We start from the raw sequence: 24,902 nt of genomic DNA on the forward strand, positions 1-24,902 counted from the left end.
ATATAGTCATGCATTTAGAACAGTTAATAGAGCCCACGGAGAAAATGGAGAATGGCCTAAATACTCGAGTGATTGTTTAAAGATCCGAGAAACAGGAAAACCTCCTCATTCCTTGCTCTCTCACTCCTCCAATAGGGCCGAGGAAATAACTTGTAGAGAACTAAGGACTTTCCACAGTTCTGTGAGCCAGTAAGGTCCAAGTAAAATGAAACCTTCTGTCTAGAATTCATTCATTTATTTGGAAAATATACAGTGCTGAAAATGTTCCCAGAACTGTAGTAAACTCTGGAGATAAATGGTGAGTGAAACAGCCAGGGTTCCTGCCCTCCTGGGAGAAATCGCTGTTGGTAATAATGAAGTATCTGAAGGAAGTAAACAAGGGTTGAAACAGAATGATGAGGACCACAGCAGACCCCTCTGGATGCCTGAGCCTGCAGATACTCCCAAACCCTGTAGGTACCACGCTTTTTCCTGTGCATATATACTATGGAAAAGTCTATAAATTAGGCATAGTAAGAGATTATAATAATATACTATAAGAAAAGTTAGGTGAATGTGGTCATCTCTCTATCTGAAAATATCTTACTGCATTGTGCTCCCCTATTTTTGGACCATGGTTGACCACGGGTAACTGGAACTGCAGAAAGCGAAACTGCTGCTAAGGGGGGACTACTGTACCTTAGAGAGGCAAAGCCCAACTGAAAAGGCAACGTTTAAGCTGACACCTCAAGTGTGACAGGAACTGACTCATCTGGAGGGAGGGGTAGGAGATCCTAGGGAGGAATTCCAGGCTCAAGGAATAGCACGTAAAAGAATTTTACATATTTGCAGAATTAAAAGATGGCTTGAGCAGCTGTATGAAAGCCAGTGAGGACAACGGATACTGACTGAGTTGGAGAGGTTGCTGGGGTTAGACAGCCCAAGGGTGCGCAGTCCATGATAAGAAGTTTGGTTTCTACCTGAGAGCAGTGGGATGACATTGATGAGTTTTAAGCTACAGTACCATGCAATATGACTTAGGTCTTTAGAATATCATTCCAGCTGACACTGAATAAATGACTGGAAGGGGGCAAGAGTGGAAGAGGGGAGACCTGTTAGGAGGCCACTGCAGTACGGTAAGTGACTGGTGATGAAGGAAGGATGGAGAGATGTCTAAGCTCATCCTACCTATGGGCCCCGGGCAGAGAAAGGGCACACTTTTTTTTTTTTTTTTTTTGAGACAGAGTCTCACTCTGTTGCCCAGGCTGGAGTGTAGGGGAGCCATCTTGGCTCACTGCAAACTCTGCCTCCCGGGTTCAAGCGATTCTCCTGCCTCAGCCTCCTGAGTAGCTAGGATTACAGGCGCAAGCAACTACGCCCAGCTAATTTTTGTATTTTTAGTAGAGACGGGGTTTCACCATGTTGGTCAGGCTGGTTTTGAACTCCTGACCTCATGATCCGCCCGCCTCAGCCTCCCAAAGTGCTGGGATTACAGGCATGAGCCTGCATGCCCAGCCAGCGCACACATCTTTAAAGGGAATTTATCAAGGCGTCTAAGGGCAGAAATGTCACATATAACTAGCATGTGAGAAAGGTGGAAGATGAATGGGCAGTGGAGACGAAACAAGAAAGCAGCATAGTTTAGAAGGAAAGTTATAACCCGGCTTTGTAGCCAGAGAGACACTGGAAGAAAGCATTGCATTTCATTCTATCTCTGCTTCCTGCTCCCAGAACTTCTTTAATCCCAGGAGAGGCTGAGCAGGAGGAGAAATGGGATCTTCTGGACATTCTGGAAGGATATCAAAGTTGAGGAAGTTAAGTTTCTAAATATTAAGTACCTTACTATTTCCAAGACCCCAGAAATAACATAATCCCTTTCTATAAGTAAATGGTGTTCTTCCTGTGTTCCTTCCACATTAAGTTCTCAAGTAATTCACTGACCTCGCGGTCCAAACATATTGTCCAAAAAAGCATTGATTTCATCATCAAAGGCCTTTAGATGCTCCTAAAAAGAGAAAGAAAAAATGATTTAAGTGGTTTTTTCTTCTTTTTTTGAAACTGTCAAAACAAGCCACTACCAACAACATGTAATTGAGAGACTCTCCAAGGGTCCCAGCTTCAAGGACTTTTGACTGCAAAGACTTAAGGAAAGAGTACAGTAAATGCATCCTCACCTTTCACAAGCCTGTAAAGATTCGGAAGGAAACAATTCCTCTTATTTCCTTAGGCAAGAGGAGTCCTAGAGAACAGGCTTGGTGCATTTAAACATTGAAGGGTTGGCCGGGCGCCGTGGCTCACACCTGTAATCCCAGCACTTTGGGAGGCCAAGGCGGGCGGATCACGAGGTCAGGAGATCGACACCATCCTGGCTAACACGGTGAAACCCCGTCACTACTAAAAATACAAAAAAAATTAGCTGGGCGTGGTGGCAGGTGCCTGTAGTCCCAGCTACTTGGGAGGCTGAGGCAGGAGAATGGCGTGAACCCGGGAGGCGGAGCTTGCAGTGAGCCGAGATCACGCCACCTCACACCAGCCTGGGCGACACAGAGCGAGACTCTGTCTCAAAAAAAAAAAAGAAAAAGAACAAAAACAAAAAAAAAACATTGAAGGGTTATTGACCTAAATTCCATTTACCTCTAAAATGCTTATAGGCAAAGCTGTTCCATAAGCAACTTCCCTTGTTACAATAACAGTTGTGGGTAGGCAATAGAGAACGTCTGTTTCCACAAAATATATTAATAAATCCAGTTTTTAAATGAAAATTCAGGCTGAATTGTATTTCGTAAAACTGAATCTAAAACTAAGTAGGACTTGTTTTTCAAGTAAGGAGCATTACAGCTATTTTTTCTATTTATGTTTTGTTTTCAAACTATTTCTTACACATTAACATCTACTTTATATTACTATAAATAGTGCCACTTGGGTACACCCGATTAATTATTGTCACTTTCACTGGATTCAGGTGGGAGCCGGAATACTGCCAGCTTGGTCTGCTCTCACGCGGCTCAAAATACCCGCTCAGGTGTTTCCCAGCCCCGCCACAAAGGTCTACAGCACCTCCTCAAGCAACCAGAGGAGAAGTCAGAACATTACCAGTATTTCCGGGAACAGGATCTCTGCTGGGGATCTGGGGCCAGCGGGTTGGTCCCTGACTGTGTGTGAGCTAAGCATGACAGCCTCGGGAAGTTGATATGGGGCATGCATTACATTCAGCTCACTCTCAAAAAAAGTTGTAAGAGCCAAAACAGATGATTAATTTGCTGGCATCTGAAAAAGAGGAGCGGCATGTTTGGTGCCTGGCACGTATCACTTGGACCTATTCCTTATTTGTGACTCTGATCCTGAGAGAAATTTCAAGGAAACTTATGTCTTCAGGAACTTCGGAAAGCTTGGGAAAGAGGATGAAGATTATGACTAACATTTACTGGCACCTACTATTGCTGGCCAGCATATAAGGAACTTTATTTTCATTATTTCATAATATCTTTATAAAAAATATCTGGGCTAAACCAAGCCTGAACATTTTTAAACAGTATGTTCATCTTTGTTTCCACGTAGGGCATCTCAGGAGGCCCCCAGATGTGAGAAAGGTCAGTTACCTGAGATCTCAGTGTGACAGAATATGATCTGTGTTGCTTTAGAATGGGGGCAGATCTGACCAGAGGCCTCTTAGTCTTGAGCAAAGAATGTTAACCTCACAAATGTACTCACCATCATAACAAATGCCAATGAAGTCTTTCTTCCATTGCTGCACCCACAAACAAATGTTTAAACTGTTTCAGCTTGTTTGCTAAGGTTCAAAATCCATTTTCCAACATTTGTGGAGCTAAGAAAACGCTAAAGGTCACAAAGCCCATATTATTTCTATATTGCAAAAATTTAGTCACAGTGGAAGAAGGGCAGAAACAAAAGTAAAACAAGGGAAGACATGGAGAACAGAAAAGGAAAGAGATGAATAAAAGAGGCATTCCATTCCTTTATTCATTAATTTATTGATTCATTAACCAATTATTTGAGGATTTTATATACTAGCACTGTTAAATGCTGAAAAATAAAGTCAAATGAGATGTGGTCCTTATCTTCACAAAGTTTTTAGTCGAGAGAGAGTAATACACAAATAAATAAAAAATTACAGTACCAGTGTCTTAAATATTACAAGAGATGTGCTATAAAGGATAGAGAAACATACTTTAATTTAGCTCTCTTAAAAAGTAAAGGCTTCTTGGAAGAGATAATAATGCTGCGGCTGAATTTTGAAAGACTGGAGACATTTTCCAGATGGAGAAGGAAAGAAAGAACACATCAGAAAGAAAGATTAACATAGAGAAAACACATTGAGGCATGACTCCCTTGGGAAATGTTTTTATGGCCAGGGTCTCTAGTGACCTATCTGACAGGCAGAACCACAGCCAATGCTGGGAAAGTCAGAAACCTGATAAAAATTCTCTCTTTATTTCTGGGTTACTTAATACAGTTAGTAAGGAAGTAGTCTAAAAAGGCAATGATGAGATGAGGTGACGTCAGGGGAACAAACCGAGGTTTACACTGGAATAGTAAAACATAGCATAAGCACAGAGAGGTTTGCAGTGTTAGTGAACTGGGGTGAGATTAGGAAGGCTAACCGGGCAGGGCTTGGGCCAGGAAGTCCTAGCTGCACACTAGATTCTGTATGTAAATGTCAAGTGTGCTGGACAATGTCTGAAGATTAACACCAACTTAGGAGCAGAGAAAAAGCAGCAAACTCCATGCATTTCATTAACACATTTTTGAAAAGCATTCATGTACATAACACTTTGTCATACATATGAAGGAAAAGGAGACAGAGTAATTGACTGAAAAGTTTATGCACAAATTGGGAAAGTGAGACATAGAAAGTCAAACAGCAAACAACCGAGAGGAGGAGGACACACAGAACTGCCACACGACAGAAGATACAGGCATGAGGACACAGGATGGGTTTTTCAAGATGGTTAGAATTGGGTGGATTAGAAGAAGGGAACAGTACAGCCCTCAGACCTGAGCGAGAGGAACTGGCCTGAGCTCCACGCTTTCAAGGCCCCCTTCTGGTCATCCTTGGACATGTCCCTCCACAAAGCAAAAAAAAAAAAATCCTTTGAGCCAAGGGATCATGCCTCTCTATGGCCACAACTTCCCCCCTCCAGATGACATTTCAAGTTCCCCAGGCCACAGAATTCTCTGCCAAATAACCCTGGATCCACTTTCCAGAACAACTCCTTGCCCTTACAAGAAAGTCTGTGTTCAATGACTTGGAATTCAATTTGTGGCTATGTACAGCAAACATGAGAAGAATGGAAAGATTGGTAGCAAGGAGAGCCTTGTTTAACTCTGGACCCCTGATTACTTACCACAGTTGGTAGGAATGTAAAATGGTACAACCACTTTGCAAAACAGTTCGGTAGTTTGGTAAAAACACAAACACACACCTACCATATGATCCAGTTTTCCACCCCCAGGTATTCATCCAAGAGAAAAGAAAGCATATTCCCACGCAAAGACTTGAACGCAAATATTCATAGCAATTTTATTTGTAATTGCTAAAAAGCAGAAACTCCCAAATGTCCATCAACAGGTGACAAACTATGTATAGCCATACAGTAAATACTACTCAGCAATATAAAGGAATGAACAATTGAGGTACACACAACATGGATGTATCTCAAAATTATTCTGCATGAAAAACTACACAAAAATTACATACTGTATGTTTCCATTTATATGAAATTCTAGAAAATATCTTATAGTGACAGAGAGCAGATCAGTGGTTGGTTAGGGACTGCAGAAGACACCAGAATAGCCTTCAAAAATGAGGGCTAAATAAGGACATATTCATATACGCCTAAGTGAGAGAATCTGTAACCAGCAGAACTGCACTACATAGTATGCTAAAGATGCTCTTTATGCCAAAGGGAAATGACTCCATATGGAAAGTACAAGTTGCAGAAAAGACTCAAGGCAACCAAAAATGGATCTGTGAAATTGAAGGGCCATATTCTGAGCACCCCAGAGCAAGCTGGCCTCCCCTACCTCATCACACCACTGTTACGGCCAGCAGCACCAGCACCACCTCTAAAGCCACGTCCATCGCCACCACCAGGAATCAGTGTGGCCTAATACCCAGGGATGTCCCGGACCTGTCCCTTCTATTGGCAATAAGTACACCACTTGGAGGTAGTAGGGATCCATGTAAGGCAGTCTCACTGGACTGTCATCTTACAGAAATCTGAGAGGGTCTTCTTGGCCGTGGAATGTGCAGCTCCTACTGCTGGTAGACTGGCTCACCATACACGCCTGCCTTCTGTGGGTAGGTGGGAAACAGGAGAGCCCAGAAGGGCACACTTCTTGGGCACACTTTTTTGCCACCCTGATGCTGACTGGGACTTCCACCCATCCCTAACTATCAGTTGGAGGTCAGCACAAACCAGGGCATCTCAAATGGGAGGGCATTTCCCAGTTGGCTCTTAAAGGTTTAAGTCTGTGATCACTGCTTTATCCTCAAAACCCTGATGGCCAGATTTTCTTCAGCGAAGGCTGCCTTGCGATCAGAATCACTGCCACCATGATTAAGGGCCATTTTACAGAAGCTGAGGCAGGAAGCAAGGCAGAAATGAACCCCACCATAAAATTCTACCTGCGCTTTCTCTGGTCTCTAAAGGATAGGACTCTTGATTCCATTTTATTCTTTCCTTTCTTTCTTTTCTTCCTTTAATTTCCTTTTCCCCTCTATTTCCTTCTTCCCCTTCTCCCTTCCTTTTTCACTCATTCCTTCTTTACCTTCCTTTTTAAAATTTACGTTTTAGGCATTTTCTGTTTTTTGGTATTTGTCTACCATGGGCATTGTGTGTTGTATAAAAACCCAGTGATTCAAGATCTTGATGTTTGCCCGGTTTTGTTGATACAGTTTTATAGAACATTTTAAAGACACATTCGATGAGAACAGCTATTTTCTACCACCAACTCACTGCTTTTTAAAATTAGCAAAAATCATTAAGATCACAAAACACACCGTTTGAAACACAGCATCCAAAGAGACTTTGTCTTTTCTTTTTTTAATGTACATTTCAGAGTAAACTAAATGTGAAGTATCCAATGACAACAAGTCAGGAAATGGGATCTGATCAGCTTAGGAATGAATAGATTTCATACTAACCTAACACAATTCTAACGACTTCCCAGGAACCTCAAGGTCAAGGCTGAGCTGTACAGAACTGAGAGAAGAGGAGGTGTTATCTCCTCTCAGGGGCAAGGGAGACAGACTAGAGTCACACAGTGAGTCCTCTCCATTGTTCCCATGGCTCAGGGTGGCCTTCAAATGTTGAAACCACTTTTGGTGATTCCTGGGGGGATTATTCCCAGCCAGTCTCTCATGTATTTGAAGAAACTAAATGTGTTCACCTTTGTGAATGAAACTAGGTTTAGAGGATCGATAAGAGTGGACATATAAAAATGCATAAAATTATTTGGCTGTCATGCAGCTGACTTCACACAATATGTATCTGTGTACATTTTACACCGACACCCCTAAACTGCCTTTTCAGGGCCTATCCACTCATCATCCCTACCTCCCGACTACTATTCTCTGGAGGGAGTAATGAGCTAAGTTGGAGGGCGAGGGTAGGCAATGGGTAGAAAAATCTTTTATGTATGAGAACTCTAAATTGTTATTATGTATCTTAGTAATATCATAAGGCTGAAACTGTCTACCTTAGGTTCTACAGAATCTGACGATCATTTCTAACATCTTAGAAATGAGATGTTAATAAGCTAACCCTCATGGGGAGTAATACTGGCTACTGTTTATTAAACACTTAGTATGTGTCAGGCATCTGATACATACCCTCTATGGTTGTCACAATAATCTTGCAAGTTGGGTATCTTTCCCAATTTACAGATGTGGAAATTGAGACTGCAGACTCAAGAGTGGTGCTGTCAGGTGAGACTTGAACTACAATGAATCAGTGTTTTTCAACCTTCAGACTGAAGGGTTTCAGAGCTTGGATAGCAGAGAACGATCTCTGCGGATCTCATGCCCCTTTCTTGTGCTGTGGTATCTCAGGATACCACAAAGCCAAGAGTGGGTGATTTTATCTGCATCCAAGGTAGCCCTGAGGCTACAGGACAGTCCTATTCAATTAAGGTGATAAAAGGACTTTAAGAACAGAACTATTGCTGCAGTTTGGTTATGCTCCATTTCCCGCATATGGCTCTGTGTTTTATTCAGAGTCTGGCCAAATGGTAACTCCTTACATATCTCCCCATCATCTCAAGGGCCTAGTTACCAAAGAAGAGGGAAGCATCTGCTTGTGGCATCCTGGCCTGTGGTGCAGTCATTCACCATCCCCTGACCTGCTCTATTTTTTCTTTACAGCACGTATTACCCAGACTTTCACTGGCCTGTTAATTTGTGTATTGTCTGGGTCCTCCACTAAAATCCAAGCTCCAGTTAGCCCCAATTCCAAGAACAATGCCTGGCACATAATGGGCACTTAATATTTATTGAATGAATTAATCAAATACTCATTCTTCTGAACCTTTACAATACTCACATGGGATCTATTTCATATACTTCGCATTCCTAGTTATATTTTCATACACATGATCTGGTTTTCAGTGTGTTTTGAAACAGCCTTAACATTCTTAACTCCCAGTTAATTCTCAGGGTCAACGGGATCCAATTTTATTTTTTAAATTTCTTTTTGGAATTTTTCTTCCAAAGAACACAGAAAAAAATTGCCTATATATTTTTAAAGTAGAATCAAATTTATTCTCTCTTGCAATTAACATGAATAGAATGAACCCTTTTATAAGTCTATGATACATTATGGGATCTTAGTGATCTCATTTTTTTCTATAATTTAAAACTATTTTAAAACTATAATTTTAAAATAGAAAAAATTTTTCTATTTAGTCATCCTAGGAATTATCACTACTTATCAATAATTCCAACCTATACTAAAAAATGTGAAAAGGTAATAACGGTATTGCCTAGGACAACGCAAGAGTCAAACAAGCCACCACGATTGCCTCATCTTTTACTTTTCTAATTTCTTTACCAAACTATTGCATCATGCTTCAAGAACATACACAAGAAGTCTGGAGACACCATCTTTATGGACTTTTTAAAGCTTTCATTGAACACAGCTGAGGGTTCAGAATTTTTCAGGTTCTTAAACTTTAATGTTCGTAATTCACCTGGGGATCTTGTTAACGTACAGGTTCTCATTCAATTGTTCTAGATGAGCTTTGAGTTTGCATTTCTAACCAGCTCCCAGGTGATACTGAAGCTGCTGGGCTAAAGGTCACATTTTGAGTAGCAACAATTAGACCATACAGAGGCTCTTGAAATTGGTTTAGATTATAATTAGAGGATTGATTTTTTTAACATGTTTCTATTACAAAAATACCAAGTCCTTGCTTACTTTCTACAAATCAACCAAGTATCTCATTATCTATCTATCCAATGAAATTCAAACTTGTTTATACTTATTATATAACCATCAATTTCAAAGCATTTAGTAATTAGTGGGCTATACAAATCCACTTAGATAGTATTCATATTGTTCCAAACAGAAATAAAATCTCTGGGCTACTTGTATTTTACCTTGTATTTGCTGTACCTGAATACAGTATTCTGAAAGTGGCCTGCTTAGGGAAGGGTACAAAGAGGTTTGTGCCTTCTTGATCGGGATACTATACTTCTGTTACAGTTATCATAAGATTGCATTCAGACACTGCATCAGCTAGTCCTTGCCAACAAACATCACCAGGTTATTTTCATGTTAACTACTGCTGAAATCAAGTCTTACATTCTAAACCTCTATAACACATTTTTAAAATTTAAATGCAATTTAAAATTTTTATCCCTATTGAATATTTCTTCTTCATTTCAGCCTCACCATCACATGCTGACAACATTAGTCCGAATTCCTAAATATAGACATTTTTTCCCTCCGGGTTTAGTATATTTTAAAATTTTGGCACCTTTATTCAAATTACTAATAAGTTAAATAAACTAGGTAAAAGAAGAAAAGCCTCAAAGAATTCCTATAGTTTCCTAAGCCTTAGAGAATGCTTTCCTGTAAGAAAGAAAATCAGAGTGGAAACGAGCTTTGCTTTCTGGGATTTGATTTAGAGAAATAAATTGTTTACAAACTCCAATCTACTTGCCTATCCATGTTTGTACAAGTACATATACACCTAAGACAAATGTCAAAGAGCACACATCAAACTGTTAACAGTGACTACTGCTGGGGAGGCAAGGAGAATAGTGGGCATGGAGAGAAGGAAAAGGGAGGGACTCTTTACTCTGTATATGTCTCTATCGTTTTAGTTTAGTATTTTGTGTGTTTTTTGTTGTTGTTGTTGTTTGTTTTTTTTGACAGAGTCTCGCTTCTTTGCCAGGCTGGAGTGCAGTGGTGCGATCTCAGCTCACTGCAACCTCCGCCTCCTGTGTTCAAGCGATTCTCCCGCCTCAGCCTTCTGAGTAGCTAAGAATACAGGTGTGCACCACCACGCCTGGCTAATTTTTGTATATTTAGTAGAGACGAGGTTTCACCATGTTGGCCAAGCTGGTTTCGAACTCCTGACCTCAGGTGAGCCACCTGCCTTGGCCTCCCAAAGTGCTGGGATTACAGGTGTGAGCCACCGGGCCCAGCTTGTATCATTTTACTTTTTGACAACAAATCATTATCAATATATTAATTGTATAATTAAAATACTACCACTAAAAACTAAGGAAAAAACTGTTAGCAAAATGACTTATAGAGGAAAGTTGTAGAAGTTCCTCCTTAAGTCTTAAAAAAAAAAAAATCAGTTTCCAATGGGTTGGTTTCTTCCTATCCACTTGAAATAAAAGGTGAGAGAAATGAGATGATAACCATGATATAAAATGACTAAAAAGTATGACCCTGTTTGAGAAATTCTTGACTAAGTGAAAAGTAACTTAAATTTTCATCAAACATGTATTATTTTATATTGATACAAACAGATTAGTGATAACAGTAATCAACCCAACTTTCTATAGTAATTGGCAATAAGTGTTTGGACAAATCTTGAAGTTCACATTACATATGCTAAACTACCAGAATCCAACTATCTTCAAAACATCAGTAAAGCCAGTCACTGTCTAATATTTCCATATGGGTCTTTCCCAGGTGCTCAGGGAAGGGGTACAGGAGGGTCCTGTAGCTCTTCAGTTACTCCATTCTGCTTTATCTGCTAACACACCTCAGAGGAATAAGATGACTCCAACCCCACAGTCAGAGAAGGATTTTATTCAACCCAAACAAACCCAGGAGGGGCCTCCCTCAGTGCATGTGCAGTAGTCTGTCCTGAGTGTTGGTCAGACTGCCATGTGTTAACAGTAAAACAGCATTTTTATCCCTAGTAGGTTAAATTTATACAAAAATCAAAGCTCTAAAGCAAGCATGGTCCAGTGACAAACTCATTATTTTGATCATTAAAAGTGCGGTTACCGTCACTATTATCAATGTTTAAATATGATGGAACTAATACAGTACAGAGCTCAGTGGAAGGAAAAGTCCATCTCAGTGAACTGTGCTATAATAGTTTGGATGTATACACTATGCCTCTTAACCTCAATTCCTTGGTATCCAGCTGCACGTTACAAGACGAACTAGCATTCTTATCTGACATACAATCTGAAGAACTTTAAAAAATTAAACAATTGCTATTAACTCCTTTGGCAGACTGGGCCAGAATGTGCTGACCTCCACCCACTTTGCTAAGTCTCTGCTCTTTCCAAACCCTCAGATGTCCTCTTTGTTCCAGGCATATCTAATTACTTGGAGTTCTTCCAACACACCCTGTTCCCTCCGCATGTGCCACGCATGTGTTCTTCCTTCTGCCTGGATATGCTTCCTAACTCTATGCTGGTTTTCCCTGGTCCCTCTTGTTCTCCCAAACTAGTCAAGATTTTCTTTGCCTGGCACACATTTGAGCTTTCAATAAGCATTTGTGAAAAGCGTCTTTTATTGAACAAGTAACAGAATCACACCAGGAATGGGGCTAGAAAACCTCAAGTGTCCACTTTTGACCTCTTTTTCCTTTGACAACACTCTTCTTCAGGTTCAGAGGGGTGTCAGAATTGTATGCGTATTAATATATATATGGCAAGCAAAGAGTGTAGGAGAGTAGGACGAGAGAACAGAGACAAGGAGAAAGCTTTGGGAAAGTATCACTATTTTAAAGCAGAGAGATATTGAGGCAGCAATAATACTAAAGACATACACACCATGACTCAGGAGAAACCAACTAGTAAAACCCAAAACCTTTTTATTTTAGACTTTTAAGAGGTAAATACCAAGGTTTAAAAAATTATTAATATCATTAATATCTTTTAAACAGCACTTTTCTAGTGTGTTATAGGGCTTGTGTGCATTCGTTCATCTGTTTCATCTGCACATGGTGGCTGGTGCTGCTGGCTCACCTTTTGGCTTCAGAATCCTCTGCAAACTGGCAGGACAGTCCCCTTTGCATGAGAACCTGAGCTACGACTGAGAGGGAGCTCATCCTAAGGAGGTGCGTTGGTGGAGTGTCAGATGCTGACAGGGCTGTCTCAGTAACAAAGCACTAACTGAAAGTGAGAGGAGTAAAGTAATGTTAAGTGTAATAGGGAGTCTGTCGCTTGGGATTCTTCATGGCTCCATTCCCCAGGGGTCCCAGGGAGAGAGAGGCTGTGATGAAATAGGATGTACTCACATAAGACACTGGGGGTGCCCTTGGAGTGCTTGTGATCTCTCTACCAGAACAGAAAAGAGGAGAAAGGTATTCTCAACTTTTCCAAAGAATGCTGCATGGAGTGTGTTACCTGCAAGCCTCCTGTGTCAGAAGTTGTGTCCAGCTAAACAAGAATCGGTGTCCAGCAGAGTCTGGGACACCTGGTATGAACAGCAGTGAGCACTGCCAAGTACTGCGCTCAGCAGGCAGCCGGCACTCCACACATGCAGGGCTCGGTGGTCAGTGGATATTGGGGGTCTTACCCAGCAGAGAGGGGCCTGAGCAAGAGACGAGGACTACCCCACAGATGGCATGAAAAAGACAGACCAGAATCACTCACAATCAATCCCCGGAGAACTCTTGAAAAAACTCTCTGGGTATAGGTATGTGTGTACGTCAACGGTGAAGAACAGGTGCAGGGAATTTGTGAGGAGCTGGGGAAAGAACTGGTGAAACATAAATTATATACACACAAAAAATTTTGAGTTTGCCACTCAGCTGTGTATCCCTGGTGCACAGAATGGTGCTTGGTTATCAGAAATAACTATATCTTATTGGTTAAGCTTCTGAAATAGATTTTAAACATTTAATATATATTTACGAAGCTTAAATGACTTGTGAATTAATTCACTGGCTACACAGAAATGTACCAAGTTTAAGGAAACTCACTTTACTAAATAATGACTATAATAAATAGTCTCTTCTTAATAATGACTATACTAGTTTCTTTCCAGTCATTTTTCAAGTTATGGCCTTCTCTCCAAGAGTATGGAAATAAAATCCAAACACATACTTGTAACATTCTGATCTCATTAGAATATATAAAATAACTTGTTTTAATTTCAAGTGAATAAAATGAAATCTGCCAAAGCTTCAATTTCATAATTAGAAATAAAATTATTCAGTGATTCAATGCTGAATATGTCTGAAACAGAAAACAGTGCTGCTAAGTTTGCAGTTCAAGATATTTGTAATGATTATTACAACTTCTTCCACAGGAAGTGGTGAGTGAATATAAAACTCCTTGGAGATTTCATCTAAAGCCAGATATCTGTATTCAGGACACCTTGGAACTGTACCAGTTTCTGGATTTGGGAACATGGGGAAGAATAAAACTCTTTCACAATTAAGAGCAGCAATGAAAGGAGATTCTGTCTGTGTGTGCTCTGGTTATCAAGTACTGACCAGAGGGGAAGCAGGTTGGCTATTCTGCATGCACAAGTGGTATCCTTTTGAATATGAAAACAAAGGAAAGCTTTTAATGATTTCTTGGAAAAATATGGGCCAAATTTTATTTCTAATTTTTTAGGCAACAATCACATCTAAATTATTTCTATGTATTTCTCTATATTCTGAAAATATCTACAGTATTTTGATGTATTTATGGTAATCAAAAGGATTATTATTTTACTGCTAATACTGAGCAAGAGACAATCTGTGAGTCATCTGGACAGACTATTTTATATTTTCCTTCTTTTAAGCTATAAAACCAACCAATATGGGGATTTATTGAGCAATTCAGATTCCATGCCTGCTGAATGAAATCTTCAGCACATGCTTTTTTGTTTGGCAGGACTTTATCATCAAAGTGACGGTGATCTGCCCTTCACTGCATCCTCTTCTAGGAGATAAAGGAAAATTCATACCTCTCCCTTTGCATTTAAATCTGAATAATGTCAAATCGAGTACCATTAGGAGGAAAATAAATCACTAAAAAGAAAAACGCAGCCTGAGCTGTGTGAGCAAAAAAAAATGGAAAAACACTATACTTGGCCTCTATGATGGTTAGAGTATTACAAACTAATTTTAGATAACTGAATTTCCTGTTAGTTTAAGCATCTTCTAGGATATCCTTGTAATTCACCTTAATTCATTCATCACTGTTCAATCATCAGCCCAACATAGTCTCCAAATATAGACCTGATGAATAAAGACAGACAACTCTATGGAGGGAGGGAAGAAAGAGGTGAAGAGTATTATCTATTTTACAGTTGTCGAGAGGCAAAAGACGAAGTTATTTATTACAAGCTATACACCATGTGCGGCTAAGCCAATGCCTTTGCCAAAATGTTGAGTCAAAATAAAGAAAGTTATGTAAATGTAAGCCTCTGGCCCCCATTTTAAAATTGGCATTGTGTCACACACAATCTTCTCTCCAGGTTCTTCTTGGATATTGTTTTGAATTCTGCTAAATGAACACTTTTATGAAATACTACTATCCTTTTTCTTATTGATAAATCATTTATATCCAATGGCCAATAGTACCTTATAATATGAAATGTTCCTTAAGCAAATATAATCATTTTAATATTCCTATTATTAGGTCTCTAGACACCACTATTTTTTGTATTACAGGACAAAAGTGTATACATATATTCTCTAAGTACTTAGTATTACTGAATAAAATCATCTCCAAGGCTCCTTCCAGCTCTGTTTTAAAGAGACAATGATAATGAGTCTCTTTATTCTCCCATCATTCCTATTCTTTCCTCTCCTGCTTTCTTCTACATTCTTGAAGCCAGTAGGCAGAGTGCCAGATTCATACAAAAAGTAAGAACTGGCTCTACAGTATTGTTGACCAAATATCAGCAATCAGCAAACATGAAATTATTACAGATTCTGAAACAAAAAGTACAAATTTCTCAAAAGTAATCTTAACCTAAATTGGCTTTTTTGGAAAGCAGGTTGGTTAATTGGAGGAAAGGTATGGTGAGTTTGTTCCTAACCTCAACGGACAAATTTGTTTGGATTTCCCATGTATACATTTGAGAAAACTGTTTCTTTCTGAAACTTTCTACTGTATCCGTATTTCAGGAAACTCAGAGAGAAGGGATAGATTACTGCCCAACACACAACCTTGGAAACTGAAGACTTCAGTGGCCTTATTAGCAGAATTCGCAGTGTGCAACAGTAACACAAAGCAATGTTTTTGTAGGGGCAATGGCGTATCTCAAATTCTAGCAGCCACTGACCTCTAACACCATTCCTTGCAGAGAAAAATTCATATTTCCTCAGTTTTCTTTAAAGTGCTAAGTAACAGCAGATTCAAGCCCTCCCCCTCAGGTTCCCACTCTCCATCCCTGCTGCCAACCCTGACAGCCAGCCCATTCTTTGCCTATAAAAGAATTTTGAAACCACTACTAAAAATAAGAATATAAAACAAAATAAACAAGTATGCTAATTTTTTTAGCTTCATATATGGCACCAATGTCTAAAGTATGTAAAACCGATACATAATTTGGAAATGAACTGGGCAGACAGAACTGAAATCAGTAAAATTGAAATCTGCAGCCTTTTAATACTGAGTGATTTCTGTTTGGTAAGTTGAGTTACTTCAGGCATTTCACTCATTCAACAATTTTTTTGTTCAAAAGTCTTCTTTTGAATGTTTTTCTTCAGTGTAACTTCTAGTAGTTTTAAAATGAACAAATGCGTATTTGAAACAATTATAAGTGTATCATAAAAATTAAAACAAAGTTAGAAAAGCACACCCATTCAAAGCCATACAAATACTTGTAAAAGATTTATAGTCTTTTTACTTCCAACCTATAAAAGAAAAAGGGTCAGTTCAGTACTCTAATGGGTAGTGGCTCTGGGTAGCGAAGTGGGGTGGTGAGAAACATTCCTGAGTTTTCTAAGCAGATAAGCCATCAAGTTTTCAGGACAGTGAAGTGGAAGTAGCGACTGCAAGAGCCGGTTATGACAGCGTGGCTTCCCCTTTGCTAGTGCTAGCAGCCTGATGAGTGGTTCTAACTGTTCCTCAAAGGGCAGCCAAAATTAATCTCCAGAGAAGACTTAAGGTATCCTGGTCTGATTCCATAAAAATAAGTGTGTATTGAGTTTAGATGTATTAGAAAAGTTAAAGAAGGAGATGTTAGACTATGAATTTTTTTCATTGTCTTTAAAAGGAGAAAGTCCCGCCAACTCATTTGCATAGCCTTAAAATAGCCACGGTTGAAAATGCAAATGGCTTCTGTAACCAGCAAGTAGTAGTGCTGTTTGGGTCACGCTGTGCTAGGCTGCTAAAATACAGGTGGGCAGCATGTGGCAGGAAATCCTTTTGTGATCCTTCTGGGCTATAACAGGAGAGGCAAGCAGACTCTTGCATGTTAATCCTGGACATGGGGGTGAAGTGTTGTGCTACAGACATCCACGACAGCCACCAAGAAACTGTTTCTTAGACAGCCTCCTTTGTTTCACTCGATTAACTAGGAGTTGTAGGGAAACTGAAGCTGTTTATTAGCACTTTTGTCATTTGTCTTCTTCCATTTGTCTTTGTCCATACTCTTACCTCATACTAAAAGGCCTCTAGCTTTATATGTATGCAGCATATGGAATAGAATAACAGGATTTATTGCCGTCTGTGGATCATAGCCTGATATCTTCATATAAACCTTACATAGCTATATGGAGTATTATTTATATCTAATAGATTAACTATCCTTACATAGAGATTTCTATCTTTTAAAATATTTAATTGACAAAAATTGTATATATTTATAGTGCACATGATGTGAAATATGCATACAGTGCGGAATGGTGAAATCAAGCTAATTAACACATCCATTACCTCACATCCTTATTATTTTGTGTAGTGAGAACACTTAACTACAATCACCATGTTGTTCGATATATCTCTTGAACTTATTCTTCTTGTCTAATGGAAATTTTGTATCCTTTGACCAACAAGAGATTTATATCTTTAGATAAAATAATATTTTAAAAGTTTTGGTGTAAGTGCTTCTCACTTCTTAAGCTTACCGTCTTATGTTTTATGAAAAATAACTTTAAAAGTATAGTATAAATCAACATCGATTTTTACTATAGAAATTCACTTCCCATCACACAGCCTTGTAAAGGCTCCAGAATGAGCTCTGCATGGTCCAGAGTCTTTTGTTAGGAACAGAAATGAGCTCGGAAACAAGTGACTTTTTTTTAAACCTCAGATGAGTAGGAGCAGCTTATTGGCTCTTGTCATATGGGAGAGTCATGGACTTTTTAACTTTCCACCCAAAGCTGGAAATAATTGGTTTCTACAATAATTCTCATAGAAATTTACCCACTTTACTGGAAAGACTTCTTACTACTCTGTAAGGTAGCACATTCCATTTTAAAAATGTTTGTTTTTAGAAAGTCCTACTTTATTTTGTGCTAAAAATCTTTCCCCATTCAACTGTTACCCATAAATCCTAATTCTTTCCTCTGGAGTTCAACAAAACTAGTACTATTTTTCTTCCACACGAGAGCCCTTCAGATATTTGATTAGAGGTATTAATTCACCCCCTGCTTTCACCTTTCCTAGGCAAGCAGCCTCAGGAAATTCAACTTATCCCATTCTCCTCTCCCTGCCTTTCTCTGCTTTACTATGTGGACTGACTGACCTTTCCTACTTTCCACAAGCACTAACTGAATATCTACTAGGTATTATGCATTAGACACATGCCCATCCATATAAACGACATGAGCTCCAGACTCCCACCTTCTTCAGCATTCTTTCTAAATTGATTCCAGTTTGTCAACATTTCTCTTTCAATAGAGCCCTCAGAAGTGAACATTTTCAGAATGTGGTAGAACTATTATCTTTCTTACTCTGAACACCGTATTTCTCTTGGTATGCCCAATTCCTTTTGCCTGAGCCTTGCTATTTTCCCCAATGCCATTCCTCCACATGGGTCTAATTTGGAAGTTTTTGGGGAAAAAAATATCTACACACATGGGTTTCTCTTCTTTTCCATCAAGCAACTGATGACATAGAGTTCCTCTATAACTATGTGTAAGTTGCTTTGGTTATAGGATGTCTTTTCCTCCTTGGAGATTTGGTTTCTAGCTTTAGATCTGGATATAACATTTTAGTGCCATAATAGATTAAGTCATCCTAGAACACTGGTATGCCTCATTTGCTGTGGCTGGGAAGGTAAGCCATTGCTTGACTTACATCCTGTTAATCTGACTCTTTAGTTTGGCCACTTTATAGAGATTCTGCCATTGACTAGACGCAGGTGTGGACAAACAGGCTGATCTGTGGTTGGATGGCTTCCGTCCAGACAAACTGTCTCCATCAGAAAAGGATATTGCCTCCACATGGAAGAATGGTTACGGGCTTTCTTTTTTACCTATTGACTGGTTTATAAGGAAAAAAATTAAATTATCCCACATTAGCTACCCCACAGCAGCCATGAAAGCTTGCTTTTTATGGTATTTTTTTTTCCACTTTAAAATAATGTATCAAGAATTTCCTAATTGCCAGTTCAGAGTTGCCCCCTCTATCACTGATTTCTTCATTATAAAACCTACAAATGATAGTAATAATAGTAATGCATTTATTATAGCTAGAATGTGTTTATTAGATACCAGCCATTGTACTGAGCACATTATATCCTATTATCTTACTATTACTTCATTTAGTTCTCGAAACTACTCTGTAAGGCAGGTATGTTGATCCCCCCTTGACGGATCAGGAAAATGAGACTGAGAGGTAAAGCAACTTGCCTGATTTCATAGAGCTAGTAAATGAGACTGTAGCATCTTCTTGTCACTCATTCATGGGGTGATTATTTTTAATCAGTCCTGAGTATGGTTCAGGGTGGGGCATCACTTAAGGCTATGGTTAAAAGAGGTAGCATGAGCCTGGGCAACATGGCAAAACTTCATCTCTACAAAAAAAAAAAAAAAATAGCTGAGAGTGTTAGCACACACCTGTAGTCCTAGCTATCCAGGAGGCCGAGGCGCAAGAATTACTTGAACCTGGGAGGCGGAAGCTGTAGGGAGACAAGATCGCGCCACTGCACTTCAGCCTGGGCGACAGAGGGAGATCACAAAAAAAAAAAAAAAAAAAAAAAAAGAGGTAGCCTGGCATTTCAGTGTGGTTCACTGCAAAGAACAGGAGTTTTACGCAGGTTCTAGTCTTGGCTCTGACACTAAGTAGCTGCATGACTTTGGGCCAAAGGTTATCTTTGAACAATATCTTCATTCTCCATAAAATGAGAATAATTATCCTAACTTCACAGTGTGGTTGTGAAGACTCAATGATTTCATACTTGTAAAAGCATCTATGACAGGCCTGTACACAGAGTAGAAGTTGAATAGATAGTCACTGATTCAGTGTTCTGCATTTTCAAATCCCAATGCAGGGGCATACTGTCGTAGCCTCACAACTCCCACTGTATCAGGCTTGGATAATCTAAGGGAAGTGACATCGTATAGCAGAAACGTTCCTTCATTAATCAGTGCTTGTCTCAAGAGTGATGTCTTTTTAAAGAAAAATCAGAAGAGAAAGTGCAGTGGTATAAAAGGGAGAATAACAAAATTCCAGTTTGGGGTTTACCACTGTTGACTGGTTGACAGTCAACGTAACTATTCTCAAAGGTGAATTAGTTTTTGTGGGAAAAGAGAAACACTGAGAGGACACTGCATGCAGTGGGTTCGAACCCTTTCACAACTGACTTACAAGTAGGAAACAAATATTTACGGTGTGCAATTTGAGTAAAAATGCTCTCCTTATTCCTTTATGCTCACTGCCCAGCTTGCCTCAGTTTCCCTATTTGTAAAGAGGGAATGGCAGTACCAACTCCCAGGGTTGCTGTGGAGATATGGGAATACAGTAAAGGTTCTTATGACAATGCTGGGACATAGTAAGAATTTAATAAATGTAATTGGTTGCAGCTATTGTTGGTATTTGGTTATTCTCTCTCTTTCCACACGAGAAAATACGCTTATCCCTTTCACTGATGGTAAGAATGACAAACACAAATTTCTGTTAATACAACTTGTCCTTCAGTTCTCTAAAACTGCATGGATGTAGAGTCTGACCTGGTAAGGCCTTTTAGATGCCAATTCAGTCAGCCAAGAAGGAAGGATTAAGGTCTAAGAAAACAATAGAAGGTCCCCCGGCCCTGTAGCTCATCTGTCCTAGATGTGCTATTCTTAACAGACCTTTGATCTGGGACTCTAATGCAGATCCCAGATCCTTATTTTTAACTTGGGGAAAAAGTGTAAAGGTATGAAAAAGTAGAGAATAATAAAATAGACATATCTCTTGTGAATCTTAAAATTGTGTCATATTTGCTTCAATTTTTTGTTGTTGTTGTTGAGATGGAGTCTCGCTCTGTCACCCAGGCTGGAGTGCAGTGGCTTGATCTTGGCTCACTGCAAGCTCTGCCTCCTGGGTTCACGCCATTCTCCTGCCTCAGCCTCCCGAGTAGCTGGGAATACAGGCACGCCACTACGCCCGACTAATTTTTTTGTATTTTTAGTAGAGACGAGGTTTCACTGTGTTAGCCAGAATGGTCTCCATCTCCTGACCTTGTGATCTGCCCGTCTCAGCCTCCCAAAGTGCTGGGATTACAGGCGTGAGCCACCGTGCCTGGCCATTCAAATCTTTTTAAACCAATTTAAATAAACATGTACTGGGCACTGAGAAATGAAACACAAATGATAAAGTTCTCACTCCCTTTGTACACCTCCCCAATCCTGTGTCCCCTGTTCATTCATCAGATATAACTGCTGTAATCAACTTGATGTCAAGCCTTCCAGTCCATGGTTTTATATATTTACATGCAGATATTCACAAGCAAAAATAGCTTTCTACGTTTTAAGGATTTATATGCACTATAACGTAGCACACTTATCTTTCTGCAGCTTGTTCTGTCATTCAACATTTTTTTTTTTGAGATCTATTCATGTTGACACGGCAGCTCTGGTTCATTCACTGTAACTGTTGTATAGTATTCCATCTTATGAATATTCCATATTGTCATTTATCCACTTCCTTACTAATGGATATATTCGGTTATTTCCAATTTTTCTGCTATTACAAAAAATGCTGCTTTATACAAATCTCCTTATGTTTATTAATGAGAATTTGGGAATAAATCTCTGTGGAATTGCTACATTGGGGAATACATTTTTATTTGAAAACTACCACAAACCTCTAAAAATACATGGAACTTGCTACTGTCAGAATTGTTAAATTTTGCCAAGTTCATGATCTGACATGGTTTTAATTTGCAATTCCTTATTACTACTGAAGTTGTGTATGTCTTTAAATATTTATTGGCTATGCAGGTTTCCTCTTCAGTGAGCTGCCATTAAATAACCTTTACCCATGTCTCTAATGGATGGCTTGTCTTCTGTTTATTGATTTATAAAGAGTCATTTGTACATTCCTAGTGCTAATCTTTTGTTATATACACTGCAAATAACTTGTCCTCCTTTAAAAAGAAAAAATCTGTATGGTGTCTTCTGTCATCTCAAAATTTTCAAACTTTGATGTGGTCAAATGTCACTTTTTATAATTTGTGTTTAATCTTGCTTAATAATTATTCCTGCCGTAACCTCTATTTTCTAAATCTCAAAGCTTAATTTTTCTTTAGGTTTTTAAATGATCTGAATTTATTTTTGCATATTGTTATCAGATAGAGATCTAATTTTATTTTGTCCCATATGAAAGGCCATTTGTCCCAACATCATTCCTCAAACAGTCCTTTCCACACTCACTTGTAATGTTACTCCTCTCTTACAGCAAGTTCCCGTATCTGCACCAGACTTTCTCCTTTGGCCTCACTAATCTGGTTGTCTATTCCAAACTTTCTGCATCACTCCAGCAAACCACAGATGTTTTCCTCTTGTACGTATCAATGAACTAAAAGTCAAAGACTTGGGCTCAGGTTTCTAGTCGGCTACACACATGCAGAGAAGTTACTTTTTCTGTGCTTCAGTTTTGTCATCCATATCATGTATAGTTTATTCTATTTTTCCACCTGGCTCCTGCACAAGGTTAAGATCTTACCTATGAAAGAACTTCAAGGCCATAAGAAAAGTTGTTCCATCATATTATTAAATAGCAGAACATATTCTCCTAATGGCTGACAAAATTAATTTTCACATCTTTTTACCCAATTTGGATAAATGTTTCCTATACAAAAAAAAAAAGTAGAGGAGACTAGGATAGGGCCTCTATAAGGTCACATAAATTTAGGTTTAATCCTTAGCTTTTTCTACTGTATGTACTAAACCATGGACAAATCCTGGAAATTTAGTTGCACATGCCACATATTTTCCAATGGAAAAAGGATAATCAAATATTCCTCAAACAATTACAAAACACAGTCATCCTCTGTATGCATGAATTCTGCATCTGTGGATTCAGCCAATCACTTACTAGTTTACGACTCTGAATGAAACAATCTCCCTAAGTCTCAGTTTCTTCAAACATGGGAAAGTCACTTTACACGCCTGTTCATTTATCAGACAAGTATTATTTGAGCATCTACTGTCTGCAGGTACCTTTCTAGTGCTGAAGTTACAGCAATAAAGAAGTTCTTGCCTTTACAGAGTTTATATTGCAGTAAGGGAGACAGATAATACACAAGTAAACAAAGATAAACAAGTAACTAATAACATGCAACTGAGATGAGGCCCTGAAAGTGTTCTATAAATGTAAACATACAAACATATGGTATTCTAACTTACTATCATTAGGAATGTGGTAGAAAGTTCCTCTGAAGTTGATCACAAATTAGAGGTGTAATTATTTTATTTTATTTGAAATAAGCTGGTAGGGAATCAAGCCATACCAGAGACCCAGAAACTTCATTCCATTTTGTTCCAAGTACTCCTCTAGCCTTCTCTTCAACCAGCCCCTTACTCAGTAAACTTCACTCCAGCCAGGCTGGTCTATGTACTGCCCCTAAACGTCTACCTATCTTAGCCTCTTCTAACATTCTCCCCTCCTAGATGACACAAAGTCTATTCTCCACTTATTTAGTTTTTTACTCCTACACTATTTAAGTGTATTAAGTCTAGGCAATTTTCATTATTTCCAAACATTTTCCTCATTATTTCCAACACAATACACGAATCCAATGTACTTAGGATTTTCTGATGTATTTAGGATTTTCGTAACTGAAATAATGAGAATCTAATGTGTACGACAGAGGATGAAAGACATATTTTCTTGAGGGTAAATTTTTAGGGGTTAAGGCTGTAGGTTAAGCACTGCTAAGGAGCTCAAGACAGGCAATTTGATGTAGGTGGTTGGGCAAATAGCTAAGGTTTAATCTGATTATGTAGAGCTCTTAAGATTTTCTAAAGTTGTGTTTCAAATCAATGAAACAGTTTTCAAAAAACATTCAGTTTTATGAGTGCATAAGTGAGAACTATTCAATAAGAAAAATTGTTTTGAAACAAGCATATAGTTAAGATTTTCAATTTTCACTGATTACTCTAATAAAACTCATGTAACCCAAAGAGGAAGAAACAAAAATCAGAGAATAAAACCTTTATCAGTTTTTTTATCCTCCCCAGAAGAAAAATCCTTAATGTCAAAACTAAAATCCATCATGACAGGAATATGAGAATTTTAAAAAATGTAAATACATGTGGATTAATCAAGATTGTTTTATAAAAATCTCTATTCCAGGCACGGAGAAAAAAGTTAGGACTGTAAAGACAAACATGATTAAGTTTCTGTAGGTAGCAGCCACCAGTTTTGAGTGTTTACTATCAGGGAATCTTCACTATGTGTGAGTATACATATTTTATCAATGAGAACACTGATATGCAAATGACTAAACAATTAGTAAGAAGTGGGGTAGGGAAATGAATCCAGGAGTGTGTGGTTAAAGAGAGAATTTTTCTGAAGCTGGCAATATGAAAATAAGTGGAAAGAAGTGACATATTAGACCAGCCCCTTTATAACCTCCCTATCCAGTCTCTCCCAGCCCTGTGTATTATGAAAATAAGATTAATCTTCCTAAATGATATTTTCATCGACTCCCCATTTCAAAAGCCTAATTGTTCTCTATTACCTACAAGATCTAGAAGAAACTTCTTAGCCTCAAATTCAAGACTCTTTAAAATTTGACTTCTCTCTCCTAGCATAAATCTCATTATCCTGTTGGTCCACAAACTTCACACATTTAAAAAACACTTACTGCCAGGTGTAGTGGCTCACGCCTGTAACCCCAGCACTTTGGGAGGCTGAGGTGGGTGGATCACTTGAGGTCTGGAGTTGGACAACAGCCTGGCCCACATGGTGAAACCCCATCTCTACTAAAAATACAAAAATTAGCTGGGCATGGTGGCACACACCTGTAGTCCCAGCTACTATGGAGGGTGAGGCAGGAGAATCGCTCGAACTCAGGAGGTAGAGGTTGCAATGAGCTGAG

The 24,902-nt window shown here is 38.9% G+C and overlaps 1 protein-coding gene across 3 annotated transcripts in view; it reads right to left on the reverse strand.

Moving 5' to 3' along the window:
• Positions 1–24,902, reverse strand: part of ELOVL2 (ELOVL fatty acid elongase 2) — a 62,244-nt gene that overhangs the window by 27,815 nt on the left and 9,527 nt on the right. For all 3 annotated transcript variants that reach the window (XM_032141100.2, XM_032141099.2, XM_058432624.1), the window contains exon 2: positions 1,921–1,984. In XM_032141100.2, coding sequence (XP_031996991.1) covers positions 1,921–1,984 — 64 coding nt within the window. The remainder of the gene's footprint in view (positions 1–1,920; positions 1,985–24,902) is intronic.

The sequence above is a fragment of the Hylobates moloch genome, unplaced genomic scaffold (genome assembly GCF_009828535.3).
Source record: "Hylobates moloch isolate HMO894 unplaced genomic scaffold, HMol_V3 SCAFFOLD_20, whole genome shotgun sequence".
Lineage (NCBI taxonomy): Eukaryota > Metazoa > Chordata > Mammalia > Primates > Hylobatidae > Hylobates > Hylobates moloch.